At 53.7% G+C, this 25,888-nt stretch overlaps 2 protein-coding genes across 2 annotated transcripts in view; both read left to right on the forward strand.

The window, feature by feature from the left end:
* EHD4 (EH domain containing 4) overlaps window positions 1-8,477 on the forward strand; it is a gene marked incomplete at both ends in the record, with an annotated part of 87,772 nt that extends 79,295 nt beyond the window's left edge. Inside the window, 2 exons of the mRNA XM_079699872.1 lie at window positions 526-690; window positions 7,941-8,477. Coding sequence (XP_079555998.1) covers window positions 526-690; window positions 7,941-8,477 — 702 coding nt within the window. The remainder of the gene's footprint in view (window positions 1-525; window positions 691-7,940) is intronic.
* A 6,959-nt stretch (window positions 8,478-15,436) lies between these two features.
* The window catches only part of SPTBN5 (spectrin beta, non-erythrocytic 5), a gene marked incomplete at both ends in the record, with an annotated part of 44,872 nt that continues 34,420 nt past the window's right edge, over window positions 15,437-25,888 (forward strand). Inside the window, 21 exon segments of the mRNA XM_079699132.1 lie at window positions 15,437-15,487; window positions 15,491-15,523; window positions 15,525-15,609; window positions 15,612-15,652; window positions 15,896-16,063; window positions 18,378-18,494; window positions 20,567-20,724; window positions 21,265-21,296; window positions 21,299-21,457; window positions 21,460-21,491; window positions 22,335-22,406; window positions 22,410-22,966; window positions 24,342-24,449; window positions 24,451-24,478; window positions 24,592-24,672; window positions 24,676-24,695; window positions 24,697-24,822; window positions 25,080-25,233; window positions 25,322-25,412; window positions 25,415-25,521; window positions 25,600-25,809. Coding sequence (XP_079555258.1) covers window positions 15,437-15,487; window positions 15,491-15,523; window positions 15,525-15,609; window positions 15,612-15,652; window positions 15,896-16,063; window positions 18,378-18,494; window positions 20,567-20,724; window positions 21,265-21,296; window positions 21,299-21,457; window positions 21,460-21,491; window positions 22,335-22,406; window positions 22,410-22,966; window positions 24,342-24,449; window positions 24,451-24,478; window positions 24,592-24,672; window positions 24,676-24,695; window positions 24,697-24,822; window positions 25,080-25,233; window positions 25,322-25,412; window positions 25,415-25,521; window positions 25,600-25,809 — 2,430 coding nt within the window.

Consider the following 25,888-nt stretch of genomic DNA (forward strand, 5'->3'; position numbering starts at 1 on the left):
CAGAATTCACCACCCTTCGGGTAACAGTGCCAGGCCTGCTACCCCTGTGTGACCAAGGTTTCTGGGGCTCCCCCCTCATGTACCAGGGGTCCCTCTCTCAGATGGAGCTTCTGCTGTCTGGCCTGGCCGTAGGCAGCTGGTCTTGTGCAGAAATGACTTCAGTAATCTCGGGGCCTAAACTGTCCACGGGGAGGTTATGGGTGTTCTCATCTCACTGTTCACCGGGCACAGATTTCCATGCAGATCAGCCATTTCCATCAGCCTCCAGCTTCATTTGCTGGTGCTCCCGTGCACTGGCCCTGGCGAAACTTTCTCTAGGTCTTCTGAGGTTAATCACCAGAACCAAGGTCTTTCCCACTCAGGTGCCCCCATACCTTTCCCCCAGGTCCTTGCCCTCCTGTCCTGAGCACCATGATTTTGCGGGGATGCCTGTTATGTGCTATGATGCATGTAAGATGCCATCTTGTTTGTCCTTCTCTGGTGCACTTCTAAATGGCCCGTCCTCACTGACATATACCCCTTCAGGTACATGCCTATATCATCAGCCACCTGAAGAAGGAGATGCCAAGTGTATTTGGAAAAGAAAACAAGAAGAGAGAGCTTATCAGCAGGTTGCCGGAAATCTACACTCAGCTGCAGCGAGAATACCAGATTTCTGCAGGAGACTTCCCCGAGGTCAAGGCAATGCAGGTACGGAGGCCCATCACAATGTCACCAGTGGGGATGGAGGGGCACTGCCACCTTGTCCGGCTAGTGGCTGGGTACACATTTGGGTTTCATGGTTTAGAATGGAGGAGAACATGGTCAATTAGTCTTCCTAGTAATACATGATAATAGGCTCCTGTGAATAAAGCAGAAATTGCTTGCTTCCTGAAACATTTAAACAAAAAGGGAGACATTCGGAGAAGTAAATTAAGCTCACCTGAAAAAAATCCTATGAACAGCTCCCTTAGGCTGTGTTCAAGGTTGTTTTGGCACAGAAGTGACACCTGTTTTTTAGAATCCCAGAACCTTAAGGGAATTAGAGCTGAGAGTGACCTTGGAGGTCACTTCCAGGGGCCTCCTGAAGACGGCCCTCCCCCGCGCTGCCCTGCGCTGTGGGATTACGCGCTCGGGCAGCGTCGCTGCTGCGGGCTTTGTCGGAGGCCGTGGAGGGCTGTGGCCATGGCAGGAGTTCACCAGACACAGCAGGCTGTGCTCACTGAAGAGTTTGCTTAAAGGTCAGCTTCGGGCAGCCTTTGGCCTAATTTCAGAGTCTCCCTGACATGTGTCTGGGCAGCCCCAGGTGACCCCGAGTGGGTGCTGCCACCCTGGCCTGACCCGTGTGTCAACCTCCCTGCCGTGGTGTTAGGTGACCTTGATTTCGATGCTTACCATGCCCTCCCGAGCGAGGCCACCTCACCTGGCTCCTCAGAGAGCCTGACCGACCATCTCCTTGTCCGGTGCAAGGACCCGTCTGCCCTGGAGGCCACAGCCCTCTCTGGAAAGCAGGCAATACAACTCAGATGCCTGCAGCCACCAGCCAGAAGTAACTCAAACAAGTGAGGCAGGTGGGCCACGCCAAAGGAAACTGGGGTGCCCCCTCTGACCACCTCTTGTTTTCTCACATTTGGTAGAGATGTGGGTCCTGAGAAACATGTCTCTACCGGGAGGAAAACACTTCTGCAAGTGCAGTGAGTGAGGACTTGCGGGGTGCACGGTAGGGGCAGATTTGGGAGCGTGTGCCCTGCCCCCCTCGGTGGGGAGGCCCCATCCTGCCCAGTGGTCGCTGCCCTGTGGGAGTGCAGGCCTGGATATTTCACAGGAAGCTGGAGATCTGGATTTGTATGTAAAGTCCCCTGGTTTTCAAATTTTGGCTCAGAATTTCAAAGAATCTACATGGGCCAAAGAGAGTGTACAGCATACTGGCTGCACCCTAGAGACTCTGGGCCTGTGAGCTGCCAGCCTCCCTGGGGTGGGGATGGGGGTGGGTTTGGGGGGGAGGGTCAGGGAGGAGGAAGCACAAGCACAGAGGCAAGATCAGGCCACAGGAGGGGAAGCATCGATCCTAAGGGGTTTGTAAATATAAACCCTCTGTATATAAAGTACACACTGAAATAGGAGTGGGTTACCCTTACTGCTGTGATGCCTGGGATCAGGGTGAATGCATCTGGTATATACGATCTAGTCAAATATGATTTAGTCGGCTTAAAAAAATACATAGAAATACTTTTTTTTCTAGAAGTAAAGTTGATATTCCTGTACTCATAGGATGAATTGGATATTTTTCTGGTCACAAGATGGCTAATTTGAGGGCTCCTGGGGCCTCTTCCTGAGCAGGTTCTGCTTTCACAACCTTGGGTTATGCCCTGTACCCCGCGACCAAACTGAAGGACCACTGTTTCCTGGCATCCTTCAGATACTTTGGAAGGGAAATTGGTTTCCTGACTGAAATGAAAGCTGTGAGTAAATACACAGTGCTCACGATGGCCTGATGGGACGTCTGTGGCTCATTGGCCTCCTGAGGCTCCCTTGACACCCGACCCACAAGGTGCGGCTTCCGAGACCTGAAGTCTCCCTGACGGGCCTCCCCTGCCCATCTCCGGGGAGCTCCTGAACGGAGGGAGCAAACTCTGTGACCATACTCCTGACCATGCTAGCCTGGGCCTGGCCGGTCAGAGGGCATCCAGACCTCTCAGAGCTGGTCACAGGGGCAGTCCCTCACCTCAGGTCTCGGGAGCAGCCTTGGCCCATGTAGCCAGACAACACAGGGAGGGCCTGAACCTTCATAAGAACCCTGTGGTTAGGCTCCGCACCAGGCACCTTGGCCCCTTCATTGGACTCCTGGGTGCCCTGGGACTGGGAGCAGGGGTCCTACCTGCCGGGGGCCTACCATCCACACAGTCCTACCATCATCTGTGTTCATTTGTGCGTTCACCTAAGAATGGTAATTAAGTCTACTATGGTCAGGCACTGTTCTAGGCCCCTGGGATAAATCATTGAACAAACAGCAAAAATAAAAATCCTTGCCCCTACAGAGGTCCATTCTGGGTTACAGTCTTTGCTGCTATGACTGTAACTGGCAGTGACGTTTTGGCAGCAAAGCCCCTTGTGGGGACTTGTGCTCCTTGTTACAACATAAGTGTCTCTGTGCTTTGGTATAATTAATCTACTCAGTGTCTTATTTAGTGTCTCCCATAGAAGGCTGTAATTCCATGAAGCCAGTGACCCATGTCCTGTTCTCGGCCATATCCCCAGCCCCTGGGGTGTAGCAGGCACTCAGTGAATATGTGTTGAGTAGGTTAATTAATAAGTTAGTGTATGTTTATATCGTAGCAGGCTCTAGGGTAATGAGTTTCTCAGACCCTGACCTAAGCCTGACTCCCATAGGGCTGATAGACCAGTGGTTTCTGGAGCAAACCCCTGGAAGCTGGCTGAGGATTCTTCCTTGGGAAGCCGGCCAGGCCCTGATCATACCACCCCAGTCCTTTCAGGGAATCCCCAGGGAGCAAGGCAGGCCTGGAGCCCAGAGGGTGTGCTTACTACTTCAAGCTAGTTTGCTGTCACCCAGGAAGCTCTGGGGGTTCCTGGTGTGGGTCAAGGCCTCCATCATCCCTGAGTCTGTTGAGCATCTGACATCTTCCCCAACACAGGCATTCAGCCTTACTGTGTCTGGGACAGCGGCAGGGGCAGAATCTTGGAGATGACTTGATTATGATCTTTGCACATCCCAGGATCTCACGGAGAGCTCGCCAGGGCCGGCTTTAAGTCTCTGTTCTCCAAGCTGGTTAGGGTGACTCTTCACTGTAGCAAAGAGCCAGTTGTATTTTGCAGGCTTTTGCCTGGTGCTGGGGGAGGCCCATGACCTGGTGGTGCACCTGCCTGTGTCAGCCCTACACCCACTGGGGAGGGAATCTGCTTTGCTGTGCTGACGTGTCCGTGCTGCAGAATGAGGGAACACTAGCAAGGCCACCTTGATTGCTGATGCAGTTGTCCTCCTTGGAGAACTGGGACACAGACCTACTAGAGAATGGACTTGAGGATATGGGGAGGGGGAAGGGTAAGCTGTGACAAAGTGAGAGAGTGGCATGGACATATATACACTACCAAACGTAAAATAGATAGCTAGTGGGCAGCAGGCGCATAGCAGAGGGAGGTCAGCTTGGTGCTTTGTGACCATCTAGAGGGGTGGGATAGGGAGGGTGGGAGGGAGGGAGATACAAGAGGGAAGAGATATGAGAACATATGTATATGTATAACTGATTCACTTTGCTATAAAGCAGAAACTAACACACCATTGTAAAGCAATTATACTCCAACAAAGATGTTAAAAAAAATTAAAATAATAAAATAAATTCTTAAAATAAAATTTTAAAAAAACATTTCAACAGCAGAGGGCGGCAGAGCCATCCCCATCTGCTCAGACCCTCCCAGTGGATTCAAAAACAGCTCTGGTACAGGCTGGGAGTGAGCAGGCAAGGGAGAGCCCAGAAGAGGCTAGGCTGGGATTGACCTTTGTCTCTTGGGGGGGAATTCCAGGATCCCGGGCTTGGTGGCTTTGATGCATACAGTTGTTGATGGGTAACTCTTTAAATTCTCCAGTGTGTGTTCATCCCAATAAAAAGTTTTGGAGCCACCCTGGTGGAGGGCAGGGATGGTGTGGTTTAACTTGGACCCCACCCCCCTAGCCAGGGCTGGGCAGGCGGGTACCACACGGATGAGAGTGTAAGGCTTACTTCCTATGTGCCCTCCGGGGCGGGAACGGCTGCTGCCGCTGCTTCCCGTCCACCCCTGCAAATATGTGGCCGTTTCCCCTGGCCTGTTTTCCAGAGGTTTGCAGTCTGAATCCATGTCCCCTGCAGGCGGGTGGAAAGTTTGGGTGGGCACCGCCCTCATTTGTCCACTTGGCCGGACACAGAGGCTCTGTGTGTGCCCAGAGCTCAGGCTTATTCATGAGGAAATAGGGTAGGTGTTCATGCACCCAGGGGAATCCAGACTTGTTTACCCCAGCAGCACTGGGATTTTTGTGTAGGCTGCCTGCTCTCCTCCTGGGTTTTCTCTTCTCAGTTCCCCAGGCTGACCGAGGTGCCGGCAGCAGGACCCCAAAGTGTTAGCAGCATTGTTTGGTGCCGATGTTGGGATGACGTGCAGGTGACTGGTCTGTCAGTGAGGATGGAGGACATGAAAACTGGAATGTACCTTAGAAACCAGGCCTGTGCTACCCCACCACTCTGAGCTGAGCTCAGGCTGAGTGCTAGGTGGCAGCCCAGGCCAGCCTGCTTTGACAGCCACAGAGTTGGCTACTGAGAAGAGTGTTGGGGGCACCTCTCCAAGATATGTCAGGCTGTTTTGCTTTCCGCTCTGTCCTCTCCACCATCTAAAGCTCAGGGCTCCACTTCAGAATAACAGCCTAGAATATCTGCCCTGCCAGCACACCCTAGAAACCACAATTTTGATTCTCCATTGGAAATGACCTAAATTTCCAATTACATGGACAGGGTAAATGAGGAAAGGCCCAGCTATACATTTGAATATCATGTAGCTATTGAGAATAAGTTTATTTATCTATTTTGTATATATTAATGTGTATCTGTTAATCCCATTCTCCTAATTTATCCCTCTCCCTTCTTCCCCTTTGGTAATCATAAGTTTTCTGTATCTTGAGTCTGTTTCTGTTTTGCAAATCAGTTTATTTGTATTATTTTTTAGGCTCCACATATAAGTGATATCATATGGTATTTCTCTTTCTCTGTCTGACTTACTTCATTTAGTATAATAATCTCGAGGTCCATCCATGTTGCTGTGAATAGCAATATTTCATTCCTTTCTATGGCTCTGAGTAACAGGTTTTTACTGTATAGCACAGGGAACTATATCATATCTTGTAATAACCTATAATGGAAAAGAAACTGAAAAAGTATATGTATATATACACCATTGTAAAGCAATTATACTCCAATAAAGATGTTAAAAAAAAGTATGTATATATATAAAACCAAATCACTTTATATTTATATAAAACTAAATCAATGTGCTATATACCTGAAACTAACACAATATTGTAAATCAACCATACTTCAATTTAAAAATTAAATCAAATTTAAAAAATTTTTAAAGGTTGTATAAAAATTGATATCATGGAAAGCTGTGATACATTATTTCTTTAAAATGCAGGTTGTTAAATAGTGTGGTCTTATTTCAGTTAAAGAATGTGTGTGTGTGCACGTGTGTGTGTGTTTGTAAAAATGGCTATAAACGTATGCCCAAAAATGTTAGCAAAAGTCATTGCTGGGTGATGGTATTATAAGTGATTTAAGATTCTTATTTTTGTTTACTAGTTTTTTCCCCAATTTTTTACAATGAAAGTGTAATATTTATGGTAGCACAAAGTTTTGTTTTTTCTTAACTCCCTGTCCCATTACTTCTGTCTAGAACAGTCAGGTCTGAGGGGAATGTGAAAGCTCTTTCCCTTGAGAGCCTCCCTGTCTCATCTCCAGAAAACTGCACACCTGGCTGGCCCCTCTCTGGCCCTCTAGGATTGTCCAAACAGAAATACTTCATGTAGAGTCCATATAAAAACTGCCATACCTGGAATTCTCTGCGTTTGTTTGGCAAAACTGCTATTGAAGACATTTTCACTAGATCTTTGAGGCCCCTTATACAATTGCCTAAGTGACTTCCACATTTCAGGGCCAGAGAAGGTTTGTCTTTCTTGTGATGAACAGGTGGTTTCTCCCCTCCAACAATGAGGTGTGACCCCCACCCCCGGCTCCCCAGCCAGGGCAGCTGAGGAGTGTAGCTTTTCTCAGCCTTCATTATCTGATGTGATGATTCCCCTCCTCTTCCTTTCAATTACTTGGCTTTTCCCTTTGTTCATGACTTTCTTCTATTTCATGTTATCATTGTTTCACTGTAAACTAAGTCAAGCCGTTTTTGAAATATAAGCTCCCTGAAGGCAGAGACTGTGGCTTTTCATATTTATATCCCAGAACAGGGCCTGGCACATAACAAATTGGATGGATGGATGGATGGATGGATGGATGGATGGATGGAAGGATGGAAGGAAGGAAGGAAGAAAGGAAGGGTAACCAAGGCAGGAAGGACTATTTCTACAAAGCCATCCACAGAGCCTCTGTGGCATCTACAGTTGGCTCCCATCCTGGCCAGGCAGTTGCCGCGTCCCCTAGGGCCGTCTGCAAACCCTGTGCTCTATCTGCTCCTCCCAGCTCTCCTGGGAGATGCAGCCGAGACCTGCCCTGACCACGCTAGTCCTTCTCAGCTCTACTGGCTGCATTTATACTTGCCCTTCCCATCCCTACTCCTCTCTTTCTTTCCGGTTTCAACTTGTACCTATTTGTACCCTAAACTACATTTTTTTAACTGATCAACATCGTCTTTAAATAATCATTTTACCTAAATAAGTTCTACTGACAGCTCTGTCGCAGCTTCATGTTACAGCACAGAGGCTAGTCGAGCGGCAGGAGGCATGGGCTATTGTCTTGACTCCGCCAGGACACCCCTTGTGCTCTCTGTGAAATGGGGTTATTAACACCTGCCCTTCCTGACTCCCAGCATTGTTGTGAAAATCAGCTGAAGTATGTAAGGTATGTAAAATACTTTAAAAGATAAAATAGTAGATCTCTAGAGTGCTTTTTTAAAAAAAGGGTGAAGGAATTTTGTCTCAAAGCCCTAGGGGATCACCGTCCCTCATGCCACTGCCAGCCCAGATTAGCTACCATAGGAAAATGTTGCATCCCATGCATCTTGTCTCTTGTTCCAAAAGCCACTCCTATGTCTGGTGGGTTCGGATGGGGGGACCCCACCAAAGAGAGAGAGCCCTGGACAGCCCAGAGTATGGGCTGCCTGCTTTAAGGGAGCATTCGTCCCCTCCAGCCATCCCTCTCCTCATTTGCTTCCTGCAGGGAGGACGTTAACCAAATCTGTGGTTTCTCCTTTTTCAGGAACAGCTTGAGACCTATGACTTCACCAAATTCCACTCACTGAAGCCCAAGCTGATCGAGGCCGTGGACAACATGCTGAGCAACAAGATCTCTTCCCTGATGAGCCTCATCAGCCAGGAGGAGACGAACATGCCCACGCAGCTGGTGCAGGGCGGTGCCTTCGACGGCACGGCCGAGGGCCCCTTCAACCAGGGCTACGGGGAGGGCGCCAAGGAGGGTGCCGATGAGGAGGAGTGGGTTGTGGCCAAAGACAAGCCTGTCTACGATGAGCTCTTCTACACCCTCTCGCCCATCAACGGCAAGATATCGGGCGTCAACGCCAAGAAGGAGATGGTGACCTCCAAGCTGCCCAACAGCGTCCTGGGCAAGATCTGGAAGCTGGCCGACTGTGACTGCGACGGCATGCTGGACGAGGAGGAATTCGCACTGGCCAAGCACCTCATCAAGATCAAGCTCGATGGCTACGAGCTGCCCAACATCCTGCCCCCGCACCTCGTGCCGCCCTCCCACAGGAAATCCTTGCTGAAGGCCGACTGAGGGGCAGGCTACACACAGGGAGGGCGGTGTGGGGCTAGAACTGGGGGGCCTGGGCTGGAGGCCCACACTGCCACTGACTCACTGAGCGACCCTGGGTGAGACACTGCCCTCTCTGTGCCTCGGTTTCCTCATCTGTAGAACGGGGAGGGCAGACACTGGACACTAGATGAGATCCTTTCACCTTAAAATTCCCAGAGTTTCTATGAAAATGTTGGGGGGACGGGGTGGATACAGGGATGGAAGCGTTGAGAAGAAAGGGAAATTGTCCAAGGAGTCCTCCAAAGCCTGGAGAAGCCCAGATGTGGAATCCCAGGAGCCACGGGGTGTCAGCTGGGGGCTCTGCTGGGCTTCACTGGACTGTCCATCATTTTGAACCTGGCTGTCCCTCAGAGGGCACCGGGAAGCAGCAAAGATGAGCTTGTTTATTTTGTCTCTTGCTCTATTTAGAGTGAAAAAAAAAACAGCTGAGAAGGTTTCTGTTCTCTCCAAACTGTCTACCAAAGAGAAGACTGCTGCCCCAGCTTTGAGAGGAGGACGCACCATTTCTGCATGTCCCCATCCCTTCTGTAGGCCCGCAGAGCCCGCAGCCAGGCCGCAGACAGCATCCATCCCAGCGCCTGCTGGCTGACCCTCCCAGGGCTCCCCCAACCTTGGGGCCTTCCCAGCAAAGTTTGGTTAGAAATTTGGAAATCACAACCTTTATTAACCCCTGGCAAGAGTTCTAGTATTCATTTCAAGTCACGTTGAAATCTGAAGATTAGCTTTACTTGTCTGGCAATAGGTTGTAGCAAAGTTTATCATACTTAAACTAGAGTAAGAAAAGAGGTGGTTCTCCCCAGTCGTCAGTAAGCGTGGTTACACGTCCCCAAGGCTCCTTGGTCAATGGCAGGATTTAAATCCAGAAAGAACATGGCTTGGTGCGTGCAGTGTCTTGGCCCTGTGGCCACAGGGGGGATGAGGGGCCAGCCCAAGCTGCCTGTCAGGTAGAAGAGGTCAGTCTACTAGCGTTAGACACTATTTTTATAAAAAAATAGGCATTTTTATTATGACTAGTTTTTTAAATATAGTTTCTATATAAAGGATAAAGGCCTTTATACAGAAACAATATGCAATCTTTCATATAAAGCCTTTTCTTCAAAAGACTGTGTGGTTCATACCATGAATGCCTCACGAGGTAGGATCTGGGCCCTTACCTGTACATCAGTTCCTGATGTTCCCTCCCTGGGTGCCCTGTGTGAACCTCTCTGGACCACTCGCCCAAATGCCTGTGTCCAGTGGAGGTCACCCTCCCAACTATGTGGGCTCCAGCTGGGGGATGCAGGTGCCTTTCACCATTATTTATGCAATAAGAGAGACATGATATTTCATCACTGTTGTGATGGCTGCATAGCCTGGGACCCTGCTGGCACCAAAAATGAATGAAATCCAAACAGTCACACCTAAGTCTTCCAAAACACTCGTTTTGTTTTTTTTTCCTGGTGTCACTTGCGACATCCGGGGCAGAACAGCAGACTTAAGAAAATGTTTACTTTAGAGAAGCATTTATCCAGATGCCAGCCCTCAGACTCCCTAGCTTACTTTCTACATAATTTAGTTTTAAGAGAAGTAAATGCATAACATGGTTTTAGTCTTAATGAGTACTTTTAAATTAACTAGACACATAGGAAAGAGACATTTGTAATTCCAGTGCTGTAATCTGAGCAGATAGTTCTGTGAACGCACGAGGACCACACAGATGTGTAAGCACAGTGGATCCAGCAGAGGGCAAGATTGAGAGAGGAGAGAGAGTTAGTTCATTTGTCCAAAGGTATAGAGATGCCAAGGTTAGATGATTTCCATTCACAATCATCTTCTTTAACTCAGCTCAGTTGTCATATATAAAGATAAATATATACACGTATGTCACAAGAGTATGTATTTTGGCCACTTGTTAATGTGTATATATGTACCTATGGGCAAGTTTTGTCTATTCAGCAGAGCAGCAGAGGAGGTTTCTGGTTCTACGTGGATGGAAGCACCTCATGGGTGATCCCCACCCCACCTCACCCCCATGACCTCTGGTGGGAGAACATCTGGCAGCTGAATGCTGAGAAAAAAGGAAGAAAAAGGAAGTCACATGTCCATTTTTCTCAATATCTTCTCTTAAAACCTGAAGTCACCCATCGTAAATAGTTGATTGGAAGGAAAAACACTGGAAGACATTAGGGATGGCGGCCAAGCGAGGACCCATATCGTCCCAGGACCCACACAGAGTTCCTCGAGTCTGTGTCCAAAACACCCGTTATCCCCTGATCCCCGTGCAGCAGGGCCGGGAACACGGAGCCCTTGGGATCTGGGCACCTTGACCGACCGTATTGTCCTCCCTGCACCGCCCCCCTGTCCAAGTACCCCCTCTGCAGAGTGCTCACGGATGGGGCGGGGGACGTGGAAGTAGGTAAACTCCAGAACTCTGAAACTATCTTCATGCTCTCCATGATTTCACAGAAGAAAACCTAAGAATCTTGAGTCTATTTTCTGTACAGCACACGGTGTCGCACAACACAAACCTCTGCAGTCTTGAGTTTAGGGGGAAAAAAGTGAAAACTTCTGCCTACCCCTCCCGAAGTTGACTTCCAAACTGTGAGCCTGCTGGTGAGGCCCTCCTGAACCCGTCTGTACAGAAGCGTTGCACAGAGACCTGCCGAGACCCCCCAGCTCCGCGGCCACACGCTGATGTCCAACCCGCTTGGCGTCCTACGTGGATTCTTTCCTCGTCACACACACTTGGATGACCCGGGTTGGGGCTGCTCTTCTGTGGGGAGGGCCAGGCATTCAGTTGGCTTTCACTTCTCCAGGGCTGGAGTGGCTTCTCCAGAACGCTTGTCATCATGCAGCAATAATGCCTGGATTGGGGGCTGTGACTCCTCCCACAGAGATGTGGGCCTTGAGGAGTTGGATTCTTATTCCATCTCATGGGACTGGTGTCCAGGTGGGTCAGAGAGCATGTGAGGAGAAGCCAAAGGCCTCGTGCTCTCCCCCAACCTCTGCCCACCTTACAAGCCCGCAGGAGAGGCTTCAGCAGAGCCCTGGCCCCACTGTCCGGACCACGGTCCTTTGCTATGTCTGCTGGGTCTCGGGAGGCCGCCCCTGTACCACACTGGGAATGTCTTATACTGGAGCCTGCCGCCTAGGATGGGGTTTAACCACCAGAGTCATGGCCTGACAGCCACGACCAGAACCTTCCCGCTTTATGGCTACATTCCTTTTTGATGCCCAGAACAATACCCTGGACAGATTGCCTTGGAGATAAGGAAAGCATTTAAGGAGGCACTGTTTATTTCCTCCATGGAATGTGGCAAATAACTTTCTTAGGACAGACAACCACTGTGTTTTTCCAGGTAAACATGGGCAGAATCTAAGAGTATACCAGGTGACGTGTCAATTAGCCAATGCAATTAATACACAATGCTTCTGTTTTTTTGTAATCTTGTTTAGAATTGTCAAAAAAAGACCCAGTCTACTGATCAATAAACTTCTGAAAAAAATCACTGCTTTTTTCCCATTGGCTCTGGTTTTTCAGTTGACTGTGTGCCAGCTGTCTCAGGAATAAAGCAGGGATCCCTTGGAACCATTCTGAAACGAGGCAGAGGAGTTAAGGGAAGGGTGTGCCCCCTTTGCACGCCATCCCTGTGACCCCTGACCCTTCCTGCATCTTCCCTGGGTGGTAGACTCGGGCTTCTTCAGCAGGAAAGCAGCTCCATCCACTGTGGGCAGAGACCAGGTCTGGGAGCAGGCCCCAAGGGAGGCTCACACCCCAACTGAGAGTGACTGGAAACCAAGACTGGAGGGGACCGTGGAGGAGATCCTTCCGAGGCTGAGGACAGGGCATCACTGAGCACTCACAGGAGATGTCCTCTGTCTGGCGCTGAGGCAGGCCCGAGCACCTGAGGGTGCAGTAGTGCTAGGGTGCAGCCCTTGGCTGGCTGGCACTGCTCCAGCCTCTTGGCATGCCTCACAGGTCTGGACCACCCATAGTAGACATCTGGAGTTTTCACACTTGCACGCATCTACCCTTTTGGTGATCCAGACCTGGAATTTCCTTTGCAGACCACTCTCCACTTCTCCACCCTCAATCTGAGGCATGAGGTTTGGGGAGATAGACCCCACCCCTTCTTTCCAGGATGGGTCCTGATTGTCTTGAGCCAATTGGAGTATTTCATCTGCCTGGTCACAGAAATTGTTCAGGAATGGACATGTGTCTATGAGAGCCAGGCCCCTCAGACTTCTGTTCCAACTCTTGGGAGAGATGTTCTCTCTTTTCTGAACCATGCAGTGCAAAGAAGTGAGCCTATTGATGCAACAATATAAATAGCATTGAGAGAAGTGCCCAGAGGTGCTGGAAGCAGAGGAGTGAGGTTAGGCTGACAGCAACCACCCTGTGGAGCGTGAAGATGAAGAAGGCATTGAGAAAGATTAAGGGAATCCACACCTGTGGTGGCATCATTTGAGCTGCTGGATCAAACCTTACCTGAAGTCCTCCTCCTGCCAGCCTTTTCAGTTATGTGGACCAGTACATTCCCTTTATATCATTTAAACCCATTTGACTTGAAATTTCAGTTACTTGCAGCACAAATATTCCAGAACTGTACTGACCAGCAGGGATTCTCATTTCAACAGGGGCTGCTATCAGTCACGGCACAAGAGGAGCTGATCCTGGCAGCATGTGCAGTGGCTTTACTGCAGTTGAACTAGGGAGAAAGAAGAGCAGTTACGTAGCCCTGCTCAACAACCTCAAATACAACCTGTTGAGATCCGTGTACAAAGTGTCATGCAGCTCCATCCTGTCCTCTTGTGGTCACATCACTTGGGATGCTGTGGGCCAAGGCTCTTAACAGTAGGTGAAACAAGCTTACAGAGGTGGGAGGAGGGGGGACTTCCTAGAAGGAGCAGGATTTTAATTGGGCAGGAAACCTCTGGTCCCGACCAGGCAATAGGGAGTCTTGCTCTGGGAAGGCACATTGGGCCGGGCGTCAGCTGACATGCAGGCAGGGTGACGAACTGGGGACAGTGACGAGGACCTGCAGGGTCAGTGGGAGTAACCGGGTGGGGGTGCACTGTGGAGCGCTCGCTGCGGGGCACAGCAGCAACAGCCATTGGTACCTGACTGGACCTGGGGCTGGAGGGAGGAAGAAGCTCAGGTTCATCCCTAGTGCCAGGAAGCAGTCAGTGGCAGGAGGGACCTCACAGAGAGAGGACAGCAGGGGTGGAGGCTCCTCTCGGATACAGGGGAGAAGCCCTCACTCAAGAGCAGCATGCTCCTCGCTCCCAGCCACAGGCTGGGGTTCAGGTGTGATGGGTCCTGCCCAGCTCTCAAGGGCAGGCTATGGCCACTGCTCCTCTCACTGGCCTGGGCTGTCAGGGACACCTCCCTGAAGTGTTGCTGGGGCTGCTGGGTGGATGAACCCAGACACACAGTCCAGCCCGGTGTCTGTAACCAGACTGTTCTGTGAAGCCACCTGAACTAGAACTCACTCTCCTTCTGGCATGCGGTCCAAGGTGGGAGGGAAGGGGAGGAAGAGGGAGGGGAGGGAGAGGGGGGAAGGGAGGGGAGGGAGGGGGGAGGGGAGGGGAGGGGGAGGGGAGGGGGAGGGGAGGGAGGGAGGGGAGGGGAAGAAAGGGAGGGAGGGGAGGGAGAGGGAGGGAGGGATGGAGGGGAGGGAGGGGAAGGGGAGGAGAGGGAGACAGAGGGAGGGGGGAGGGGAGAGGGAGGGAGGGGAGGGAGGGGAGGGGAGGGGCTCCCCCACAGCCCCCACCTCTGAGCCTCAGGCCTAGCCAGTGCCAAGGGAGCACAGGTGCTGGTGCCTCACTGGGGCCCCAAAGAGTGAACACCGTGTCTCCAACTCTGGAGGAGGCTCTGTCGTTCCCACGGACTTTGCGGGTTACCCCTTCCCAGGGGGAACCCCCTTCAGAAAGTGGCCCCAGCCCTGAGGGAGTACCACCCTGCAGCCCTGGGCTGGGTTAGGTGCATTTCCGTCAGGGCCTGGAAAGCCCAGCCTTGGTCTGAGTCTGTGGTGTGTCTGTGGTGCGTCCCCCAGGAGAGGATGCGAGGGCCATGGCCCAGCGGGCTCGCTCCCATCCCCGCCCCTGTGGGTGCTCACGGAGAGGCTCTGCAGGGGTACGGAAGGGCAGCCCCAGCCTGCCGGAAGTGGGTGCAGAAGCTCTGACCAGAGGCTCTGCCCTGTGGCACCTTGTACCTGGACTGCAGTGCCCCCATGGTGCTCCCACCTGGAGCCGACTGGAGACCATCCCATGGGCCTCTGCGTCTTGGGAGCCAGGACCCCCACCTGATGCTGATGAAGGAGGAAACCCTGGAGCAATTGATCTGGAGCATTCTTGAGCCGCCCCCTCCCGGTCTGGGCCATGCCCTGCGGCAGGTGGGAGAACAATGCCGGCTGTGTGCTGTCACCCCTGCCCTGCTGGCCCAAGAGGAGGGCCATGGCGCGGCCCCAGCTCCAGGCTCGGCCTCTCCTGATGTCTCTCCCTCCCCGCCCAGCCCCTCCTATCTGCCATCTCCGACCATCCAGCCAGGTCTCCTCCCAGGGCCTGCACATCACCAAGGTAAGTAGTTTCCCGTTTTCCTTCCACCTGCCCTTTTCGTCCCAAGGAGCAGCAGCCAAACGCTGTGGCCCAGGAGAAACCTCTGGCAGCAGGAGTTCTAGAAGAAGAATTTAGAAAGTGGGATGGGACAAAAGGGGCCCTGGGCCATTCAAGTTCAGGACACCAGCCAGAAGGACCAGACCTTACCTGGCTAGGTTCCAAGCTGCAACCACCCACCAAATGTGGGACTGTCTGGCACGGAGGGGCCCCCACTCCCAGGGAGTCATCAGTATCCACAGTCCTCCCCCAACCTCCATGCCCCCAACGTCCCCAGCTTAGGGAAATGTCCAGTGGCCCCTCATCCCGAGAGAGCTCCAGGCCTGATGGCTGGTCAGCCCCACAAGCCCCAGCGGTTCCTTGGGGCTACAGGCACGTGAAGCAGGAGGCCAGGGGCAGAGCCCTGGACCGCTCTCCCAGTCCAGTCCCACCACGGACTCTGCGTATGAGATGGGCCACATTCGCAAGCTGCAGGCACAGCACATGCAGATGCAGGAGAAGACTTCACCAAGTGGATCAACAATATCTTCCAGCACGGCCAGGTGAGTGTAGCTGGGCATGCCCCACAGCCCATCTCTACTGTCTCCCCAGCTCCCTGGCCAGTGGACCCTGGGGGACCGACTATGAGGTCATCTGGCTGAGGCCACTTCTTTCGACCCCGAAGCACAGCTGAGGCCAATGCTCCTTCCTCAAGGCAGATGCCAGGTCCAGGAATGGGGCAGACAGGTGAGGTTAGGCTGACCCTGTGCCTGCTCCATCCTCTCCCATGCCTGCTCCATGCCCAGGTGGGCATCAAGATCCAGAACCTGTACACAGAGCTGGCTGATGGCACCCACCTGCTGCGGCTGCTAGAGCTCATCTCGGGGGATGTCCTGCCACCCCCCAACTGGGGCCACATGCGCATACACTTCCTAGAGAACAGCAGCCGAGCTCTGGCCTTCCTCAGGGCCAAGGTGGGCACTGGGGAGAGGGCTTCTGGGAGTGGTACTGGGGTGGGCAGTGGGGACAGGCTGGATGACTAGATCATCTTTCCTGGGCTGCCCACAGGGCAGAGCAGAGGATCTGGAGCCGGGATCCAGGAGGAGCAACTGCAATACAGAGGTCCAGGAAGCAAAACCCTTCCTTGCACAGTTCTCCCAGTTTAGAGAACACCCACTGGCTGAAGTGGAACAGCCATCATCCCCAGTGGGTGGAAATGGAATATGCCATTGACTGTAATGAGAGATTGTGGAGTCTAAGCTGAAAGATTCAGTGCACTCTTAACCTTCTCTTTTCATAAATAAGGAAATTATTTACCAGGCAGACCCACAGTCAACTGGCCAGCAGATCCTGGATAGGGGGCCCTAGGGGTGAGGGAAGGTCAGACACAGGGGAAGAGCCTCGGACACTGAGCCAGGCAGTGGAGGGAGGAGATGCAGGGCTACCTTGGAGAAGCTGGACCAGACAGCAGGGAGGGACCTAAGCAAACAGGAGGGACCCTGAGAGAAAGGGACAGGCCAAAGAAATAGTCTCTAAAAGGAGACAGGAGCTCCAGGGACACAGAGGGACCCTCACGGCCAGTGTCAGGGGGCTGTGCAGGGGTCATTTATATTGAGAAGCAGGAACTGGGAGGCCCAAGGGCTCCTGGCCTCGGGTACTAAAGCACGAGGTGGCTGCTCCTGGAGGCTAAGAAGTCACAGGTGGGACTGTCTGGGCTGAGCCTAAGTCCTGGAATGGAGGTCACAGCCAGCCCCTCTGCGAGCCTGGCCTGCTGAAGGGAGGCCAGGAAGGTGAGAAGCCAAAGCAACAGACAGGAGCACTGCGGTCCCCGGGTGCACAGAAGAGCAGAAAGCTACCGGCCACACAATGCCAGGCCCTACTTGATCCCAGGGACAATGGCCTGTGAGCCAGCCACCTCCTCTTGGGAACCTGGGGAGGGTGCAAGCCCCACAGCCCTTGTCAGAGGCTATGCAGCTCCCCTCAAGCTTAGAGACACAGCATGTCACTGATACGTAACCTATGAAGGTGACAGCCTTGTCTCCACCATATATATGAGGCAGCTATGGTCAAACTTTGGCCCCCAGCACACAGTTAATAAGTAGCAGAATGTGGGGCGCACTCATTTCTGGAGCCCTTGCCCTGTGCTGGGTACTGCATGTCACAAAGCCCAGACCTGAGCATAGGGGCCCTACAGTTTCAGGGGAGACAGTTTACTTGAACCCAGATCAGCAATATGCTGGTAAATGTTTAACAATCAGCTATCTGGGCTGGGGAGTTGAGGGGAAGGGGGCAGATAAAATCCCTGGTTTGTAGCATTTGCTGATTTCTGAGGCCTTCATACCCCTACCATGACGTCACTAAACACAAAATCAGGAAGATTTTTTAAAAGGTGGCCAGGGTAGGCCTCATTGAGAGAGTAGCATTTGAGTAAAGACTTAAAGGAAGAGAAGGAAATAGCCATGGAACTCTCTGGGGGAATAATATTTTCAGACAGCAGGGATAGCCAGTACAAAAGCCCCAAGGACGGAGCTTAGAATCTCAGGGAACTGCAAGAATCCCATGGGTCTTAGAGACATGGGGTCTGAAAGAGGAGGATGGAGCCAGAGGGTGAAGGGGCCCGAGCCACATGCGACTTTCATGTTTATTCTGTTCCTTTCTCTCCTTGATTCAACCCTTCCTGTCCAAGTGGCAAAATCTAGGTCAGCAGGTTCTCCAGTGCACATAAGAACCACTGAGGTGTTCGTCCAAATACAAATCCCTGGGCCCTGGTCCAAGAGAGTCTGATTGGGTGGAGCTTGGGAATCTGAATGTTTAACAGGAGATGGAACATTGATGAAGAAGGCTGAGATTCAAATGTGAGCCAGGGACCCAAGCACTCACTGGAGATCCCCAGATGCCCTGGGTGGTGGAGGCAGACAGTCGATGCTGTCTATAGAGCTCATACATTGACTTTTACGACTCTTCATTTCAACCTCCGTAGCTGAACCACTGATCCTGGCCCGGGTTTACCTGTAGCCCATGCGTGGGGAGTCCTCCTGCTCCTGTGGTCCAGCCCAGCTCACCATGTTGGGACTTTACCTAAGGGGGCTTGGGACCAAAGCCCCAACCACTTAGAAAGGCTTTACTTGCCTGGCCTTGTGCCTGCCTGCTTCTCCCCTGGGGATCTCCTAGGGCAGGACAGACTCCAGAACCCTCCCATCCAGCAGCCAGCCCCCTGGACATTTGGTTACTATGAGTCTTCTCTGGTGTATGGGCTTTGCAGCTGAGCCCAGTCAACTTTGCCCACAGGTGCCAGCGCCCCTCATTGAGCCAGAGAACATCGTGGATGGAGACCAGATGCTCATCCTGGGATTCATCTGGGTCATCATTCTGTGTTTCCAGATTTCCCACATCTCCCTGGACAGGGTATGTCTCAGCCCCCAGTGCCCAGCCCTGGCCTCACCTCAGGGCCCTGGGGACAGAGTAGTTGTACCCAACTGTTAGGATCCCCACAACGGATCCTTGGCATCCACACAACTACTATTCACTCTTCAACCATGGGCAAAGAAGTCAGAATGTCAGAGAGACTGTAATATGCTGAAGTGAGAACTAGATTCACAGGCTTCAAGCCTGATCTGGGACGAGTCATTCACTAGTGAGGGGGTCAAGGTATGTGCCCACCACCCATCTTTCACCCCCAATTTGTTACAGGGCATTGAAATCCTGTAACTTTCATTACCCCTTAATGTATTGTTGGGGGAAATTAAACATATAGAGGGAGCCCCAGCCCTGGAGGTTTCCAAATCCCCAGGATCCTGAAAACCAAAGAGATGGTCCCCCAACTTCCTCCATTCTACCTCTTGTTTTCCCACAGCTGGATCAGAAAGAGTAAACACATAAAGTCCTTATATTTATCAATTTTCATAGTTTCATGGTTTCTAAAACCCCATCTAAAACTTGATTCTAGCAGGTTAGGAAAGCAAACCTGGAGAATGAAATCCTAATGAAAAGAAGCCAGAGATGTGGCTGAAATCCAGGAGCATCCTTTACACTCATGAGGGGACTGTGAGCCCCAGGAGAGCAGGGGCCTTGCCTGGCTACATCCCCAGAGCCTAGCATGTATGTGGCGAATGGATGGATGGATGAATTTCTAACTGACCTCAAGCCCTTCCAGGAAGCCACACTCCCCTCCCCCGCCCCCAAGGCCAGTTCCAGGTGCCCCTGCCACCCTTTCCCTTGGGAGCAGCAAGTCCACATCATCCCCTGACCGGCCACCAACCAGCCAACCGGCTCTCTTGTCCGCCGCCAGCGCAGGCTCTGCTCCCTGCAAAACTCAGACATGTCTGGCACCAGGCTGACCTCACACCCAGAGTCTCTCCCGGTTCCTGTCTGCTAGCCTAGCCCAGCCACTCAGGATACCTGGACCTGGCCTGGCTGTGGCAGAGCCCAGCTCCAGGCCCTGAAGCTCTTTCCCCCTCCCCTCCCCTGCGCTGCTGCTCACTTGTCCTTCCTACCCAAGCTCCGGGGCCCAAAGGGCAGGGAAGGAAATGCAGCCTGCTGTGCTTTAACATTCTGAGTTTATAAACAGGAGTTGGTAGAGGGGAGAAAAGGAGAGGAAGAGTCAAGGGAAAAGGAGATGGGGACTCTGGGGTGTGAGGGGCGAGGGAGGGAGTGGATGGAAGGGGAGGACCACTGAGGGCCGGACAGGGACGAGGAATGGAAGGCAGGGAAAGAGGTGGAGCCGGGAAGAAGGGAAAGGAGCACCGAGTGGAAGAGGGATGGGGCCGGGAGTGGGGGCAGGTGGAAGCCGAGAGCAGCAGAATGAAGGAAATTATCCAGGAGACTGAAACCAGTTATAGATGGTCATTTCCCAGTCTGAAGAAGCCATCACATGAGGCATTGTGGGGGCAGACAGGTGGGCTCCCCATGTCAGAGATGGGCTCTGTCAGATGTTTCTGGATCAAGAGAGACCCTTCCCTATCAGCTGGGGAACCCAGGGCAACTTCCTGACCTCTCTTACTGCACCTCATATGCCATCCTTAGAATGTAAATACTAATAGTGCCTACCTCTGAGGGCTGTGCTGGGTGGAGAGCCACGTGTGCAGGCCGGTGCCTGGTTGGCAGAAAACCCGTGTTGACCAGGAGCCGGTCTAATGAAGCCCAGACTCAATTCTGTGCATCCCAGGGTAGGTTAGCACAGTGCCTGGCCCATCAGAAAGGCTGGAGAAAAGGGACTTACTGCTGCTGTTGTCACCAATTGCGACTCAAAGCCAGCTGCTCAGAGGTGACAGGTTTCAAGCACTCCACTTCTTTGTAAGGACAATCTTTCTCTCGCACCCCCATTCCCTCCCCAGCACGAGTGAAAGCGAGTACAGTCAGATGCTCCAGGTGGGAGGGCAGGATCACAGCATGCCCAGCCTGCCTCTCCCATGGCTTGCGGGCTCTGCTGCCCCACCCCACCTGTCCCTGCATGGTGACCCGCTGCCCTGTCCTTCCAGGAGGAGTTTGGGGCCAGCACAGCCTTGCTGTCTGCCAAGGAGGCTCTGCTGCTCCGGTGCCAGCGGAAGACGGCCGGCTACGCCAACACCAACATCACTGACTTCTCCCGCAGCTGGAGTGATGGGCTCGGCTTCAGTGCCCTCATCCACGCCCACAGGTGTGCATGAGGGAGTGGCCCCAGCACCTCCGGACCCTGGCCTGGCCTGAGGCAGCCCTTGGCTTCCTTCTGGGAGGCCTCTACCCACTGAGCCAACTGCTCCAGGACTTGGGTCCTCAACCCACCCATTCTCCCATGTCCCTCTGGCCCCTGCGCTGGGCACAGAGATAAAGACAGCTAACAGCTGAGGCCCCGGTCTGTGATACCCCTACCCCCTTCTGTGGAATTGGCCAGGTTTGCCTTTGACCCTGCCTTCCTCCACTCTCTGTGCCCCTGATTCTCTTTTCTGTCCTCTCCCTGGCAAGCACCTGACCTTTTGGAGCTTCCTCCCCTACCCAGGAGCCTGACCCCTGAGCAAAATTCATCCTCCCCTCTCCGAGCCCTATTCCTTCAGCCGGGGTCTCAGATAATCATCAGGGGAAAACTAATGCACTGAAAGGTATGAACGACCAATAGGAGCTGGTTTGCCTTTTTAACAAGTCCACTTAAAGCCAAGCAGTCACTGACTCTGGTAAAGAGCCCTGCCTGCTCTCTGCCCAGGCCAGATCTGCTTCACTACGGCTCCCTGCGTCCCAACGCCCACTGCACCACCTCCACTGTGCTTTCCATGTGGCTGAGCAGGAGCTGGGCATCGCTCAGCTGCTGGACCCCGAGGACGTGGTGGCCCTACAGCCCGATGAGCGCTCCATCATGACTCACGTCTCCTTCTACTGCCACCACCTCTCCCACCTGCACCAGGGCAGACTGTCCAGAGGAGACTCGCGAAGGTTGGTAACAAAGGGAAGGTGGCGTCGAGGAGAGGTGGGGTGAACATGGGCTCCGGAGTCAGACACACCCGAGTTTGAAGGCTGTCTCTGCCCCTTCCTCGCTGTGTGGCCTTGGCTGTGGCACCTACCTTTACTGCACTCCACCTGTAAAATGGAGATGATGATTCCTGGGCAATAGATAATTAATTCTGGATAATAGAAGGCTGCTATGAGTGTGCAAGGGAGCATAAGCACAGTGCCTGGCACACAGGAAAGCCGGGTGGGTGATGCCCCTTCTGCCCCTCCCCCTCTGCTCTTAGGTTGCTAAGCTCCTAATGGGATTAAAAGGCTCAGAGAGCTGGACTCTGCAAGGACAAACGCAGCGCAGCTCTGCTGGGCTGAGTCCATGTTTCTGGGGGCTCTCTTACCCTCTGGGCACAATGGCAGAGGCTGAGGCTTGGGAGGCCTGTTCTCAGGGTTGGTGTCTTAGCTAGGCATGGGGGAGATGATCCAGGCCAAGGGCTCTGAGCTGCTTTAGGGGTGTGGTGGCCTCAGGGAGGGGAAAGAAGGCTCAGAAAAAGAACAGCCCCCCCAGAGTTGAGGCCAAATGGAGTAAAATAAGGTAGAGGAAGGCCGAAGGGGGTCCCATACTCCCAGGTCTGAGTGTAGAATGGCGGCAGACCCGCTTCTCTGGGGGCTGGGAGGAACCCCACTTTAGTGTGTCCTCAGCTGAGGACAGGAGCTACTGCCCACTTGGGCAAGCCTGGCTGGCACTCAGCACCCAAAAGGGGAGGGCCTCCAGAGCCTGGATTCCAGGGCCTGCTCCCAGGTGCCGCCCTGACCCTTTCCCGTGCCCTCTGCCAGATCCTGCTTCAGCTCCAGGAGACAGAGGCGCTGCAGACCCAGTGTGAGCAGCTGGTGACCGACCTCCTGTGGTGAATCGCGGAGAAGCCGGTGCAGCTGGAGGCCCGGGATTTCCCAGACACCCTGCCAGGCATGTGCCAGCTGCTGGTGGCCTTTGCCTCCTTCCACACCCAGGAGAAGCCACTGAGGCTGCAGCAGCGAGGGGCCATGGAGGCACTGCTCTTCCGGCTGCAGATGGCACTCCGAGCCCAGAATCGCAGGCACCTCCTGCCGCACGAGGGCCTGGGCCCTGCAGAGCTGTCCCCGAGCTGGGCAGGCCTGGAGCAGGCAGAGGCCTCGTGGAGCCAGGCCCTACAGCAGAGGTTCCTGCAACTAGAGAGGTTGGAAACCCTGGGCCGGTGCTTCCAGCATAAGGCGGCCCTCCAGGAGAGCTTTCTAACAGACACAGAGCAGGTGCTGGACCGGGCCGCAGCCCCACCAGCCAGCCCAGCCACAGTGGAAGCGGCCACCCAGAGGCTGCGCATGCTGGATGCCGGCATCCTGCCCCAGGAGGGGTGCTTCCAGGCCCTGGCCGAGATTGCAGACATCCTCCAGCAGGAGCACTACCGTGGCTGGGCAGAGGTGGCCTGCAGGTGAGCCCCAGACACGTGAACGGTCTTCAAAATAGGCTAGGGCCTTCCTACCATGCCCGTCTTTACACAGCCCATTCCTGGACACAGAGGCAGGGATGATTTATGGGTTTGGGGCTCCCTTTAAAAAGATTTAACTCCTGGGAATTCCCTGGCAATCCATTCGTTAGGAGTCAGCGCTTTCACTGCCGGGGCCCAGGTTCGGTCCCTGGTCAGGGAACTGAGATCCTCCCAGCCGCAAGGTGTGGCCTAAATAAATAAATAAATAAAAATAGAAAGATCTAGCTCCCACTGATGTCTGAAATTCCACCATCCGTAATTGGTCCCTTTTGGTAAAGCACTGTTCTTTCTAGACAGCCTCTTATTAATTCATTCACTAAACATTTATTGAGTATCTACTATGTCCCAAGTACTATTCTAGGTATTAGAGATTTAGCAGTGAAGAGGACAGACAAAAATCCCTCCCTTCATAGAGCTTACAAACTACTAAGGAAAACAGAAAAAATATATAGTATATGAGATAGTGATTTTAAAAAATAATAAAGCAGAATAGGGGAATATGAGGTGCCAAGGTGGGGGGAGGGAATTATATTGGGTGGTCAGAGGAGGTTTACTTTTGAGCAAAGACCAGCAAGAAGTGAGAAGCCATACAGATATGAGGACAGACTCTACTAGTGCAGTGTCCCAAGGTGGGCACACACGTGGCATATTTGAAATACAGCACAGAAGCCAGTGTTGGCCAGGTGAACAAGTTGTAGTTGAGGTCAGGGAGGTATGGAGGCGAGAGGTGGTGGCAGAGATCATGCTGGGCCCTGCAGGACACAGTAAAGACTTGGTTTGTACTCAGCAAAAGATAAGCAGTCATGACAGGGCTTGAGCAGAGGAGTGACACAATCTAACTTTTGTTTTACAGTGATAACTCTGGATGCCATGTCAGGAATAGACTGAAAGGGCAAAGTCAGAAGGAGATAATAATCAGACCAGAGAAGCAGTGAAGGTCATGAGAAATTGGTGGGATCCTGCATATATTTTGAATCCAACAGGATCTGCACACAGATCAGATGTGGGGCATGAGAAGGTGAGTTATCAAGGTTTTGGCCAGGGCACCTGGAAGGATGGAGTTGCTATCACCTGAGATGAGGACTGGAAAGAAGGCTTGGGGGTCCGTGAAGGCCTGAACCTCCCAAGCCCTCCTTCCAGCTTCTCTGCCTGTGTCTAAAAGGCGGGGACACTGCCCCAACTGGATGGATGCTCACAGCTCCAGCCACGGTACTCAGGCTCCTCCAGGACAGCCAATCCCCACCCCGCAACTGTGGACCCCAAGGTAGCTTCCTTACCCCAGCCCAGTGGGTACCACCCTTATTCTCACATCCGCCAGGCAGTTGGAGATCACTCAGTGCTGGGAGCAGCTCCTTCCGTGGCTGCAAGGGCAGAGGAAGCAGATGGCAGGCATGCAGGCTGTGCTGACCCTGCTGCAGGAAGTAGACTGCCTCCAAGCAGCTCAACCAGCTGCAGGTGGGCCCTGGACCAGCAGATTCCTGGGAAACACAGCAGGATGCGCCAGCCCTGACATTCACAGGGACCCAGCACTCTGGGACTTTAATGACCACTCATCTGTCCCTGGCCAGGTGCTGGCCAGCTCCACGGCCTGTGGGCAGCAGCTGGCAGAGGTAGTGGAGCTGCTTCAGGGGCATGACCTGCTGGAGGCCTAGATCTCGGCTCATGGCGCCCACGAGTCATCCTGCCCACCAGACAATGGAGCTGCATTCTTCCCTGGGCACTAGTGTGGAAGTGCTGCAGGCCAAGGCCAGGGTGCTGGCCCAGCTCCACCAGAGCCTGGTGTCTCTTGCCAGGTCCCGGTAAGAGCTCACGCGAACTCCCCTACCCTCTCCATAACTTTTCTGTAACCCAAATTACCCCCTGCCCAGCTTAAAACAGTGCTGTCTGGCAACTTCCTCTACACTGACCCTCATCCCCAAGGCCTCTGTCTCCTCTGTTGAGTCATCCAGGAAAAGGAAAACTCCTGTCTAAGGGGGAGTGTCTGGGCCTGCTGGGGAACCCCCTCCCCAAGCCCCATCACTTCCCGAGCCCCTCTGTGGCCCTTGCTGTCCCTCAGGCGGGCCTTGCTGGAGCAGACCCTGCAGCGGGCAGAGCTCCGGCACAACTGTGAGGAGGAGGAAGCCTGGTTGAGGGAGCGGGGACAGCTGGTGGAGGATGCTGCCCTGGGCCCGGATCTCAGCCAGATCGCTGCGGCCCTGCAGCAACACAAGGTGCCCACTACCCTGCGCCCTGCCGGTTCCCCTCTCCCTGCCTTCCCGCCCTTCCCCTCACCCAGCTCCCTGCTCTGCTGTCTGCCAGGCCCTAGAAGCCGAGCTCCGCCGCCACCAGGCCGTGTGCACTGATCTCGTGCGGAGGGGACGCGACCTGGGCACACGCGGGCCCCGATCGCGGCGGATCCCCGGGAACGGGCCGCGGCGGTGCAGGGAGCGTGGCAGAGGCTCTGGGCCCGGGCGGCAGGGCGGGGCGCGCGGCTGCAGGCGGCCCTGCTCATCCAGCAGGTAGCTGGGCGGCGGGTGGGCAATGGGCGGCCGGGCGGGGAGTGCGGGGTTGGCCCGTGCCCAGCCTGCCCTCCTCAGTACTTCGCCGACGTGGCGGAGGCAGCCTTGTGGCTCCGGGAGCGGCGGTCAGCGCCGGAGAGCATGTCCTTTGGGCAGGACCAGGCGGCCGCTGAGGCCCTGCTGTGGCGCCACCTGCGGCTGGAGCGCGCAGCGCGCGTCTTTGGGGCCGAGCCGCGGCGATTGGACGAGCCCGCGCCGGCGGCCGCAGCCCGGGCGTCGTCGCTCCTGGTGCGTGGGCACCGACCGGCCAGGGACCCAGACCCACGGGCCTCCGACACCAAATGCGCGTGCTGTGCCCGCTCTCCCA

This window comes from Hyperoodon ampullatus (genome assembly GCF_949752795.1).
Source record: "Hyperoodon ampullatus genome assembly, chromosome: 3".
Taxonomy (NCBI): domain Eukaryota; kingdom Metazoa; phylum Chordata; class Mammalia; order Artiodactyla; family Ziphiidae; genus Hyperoodon; species Hyperoodon ampullatus.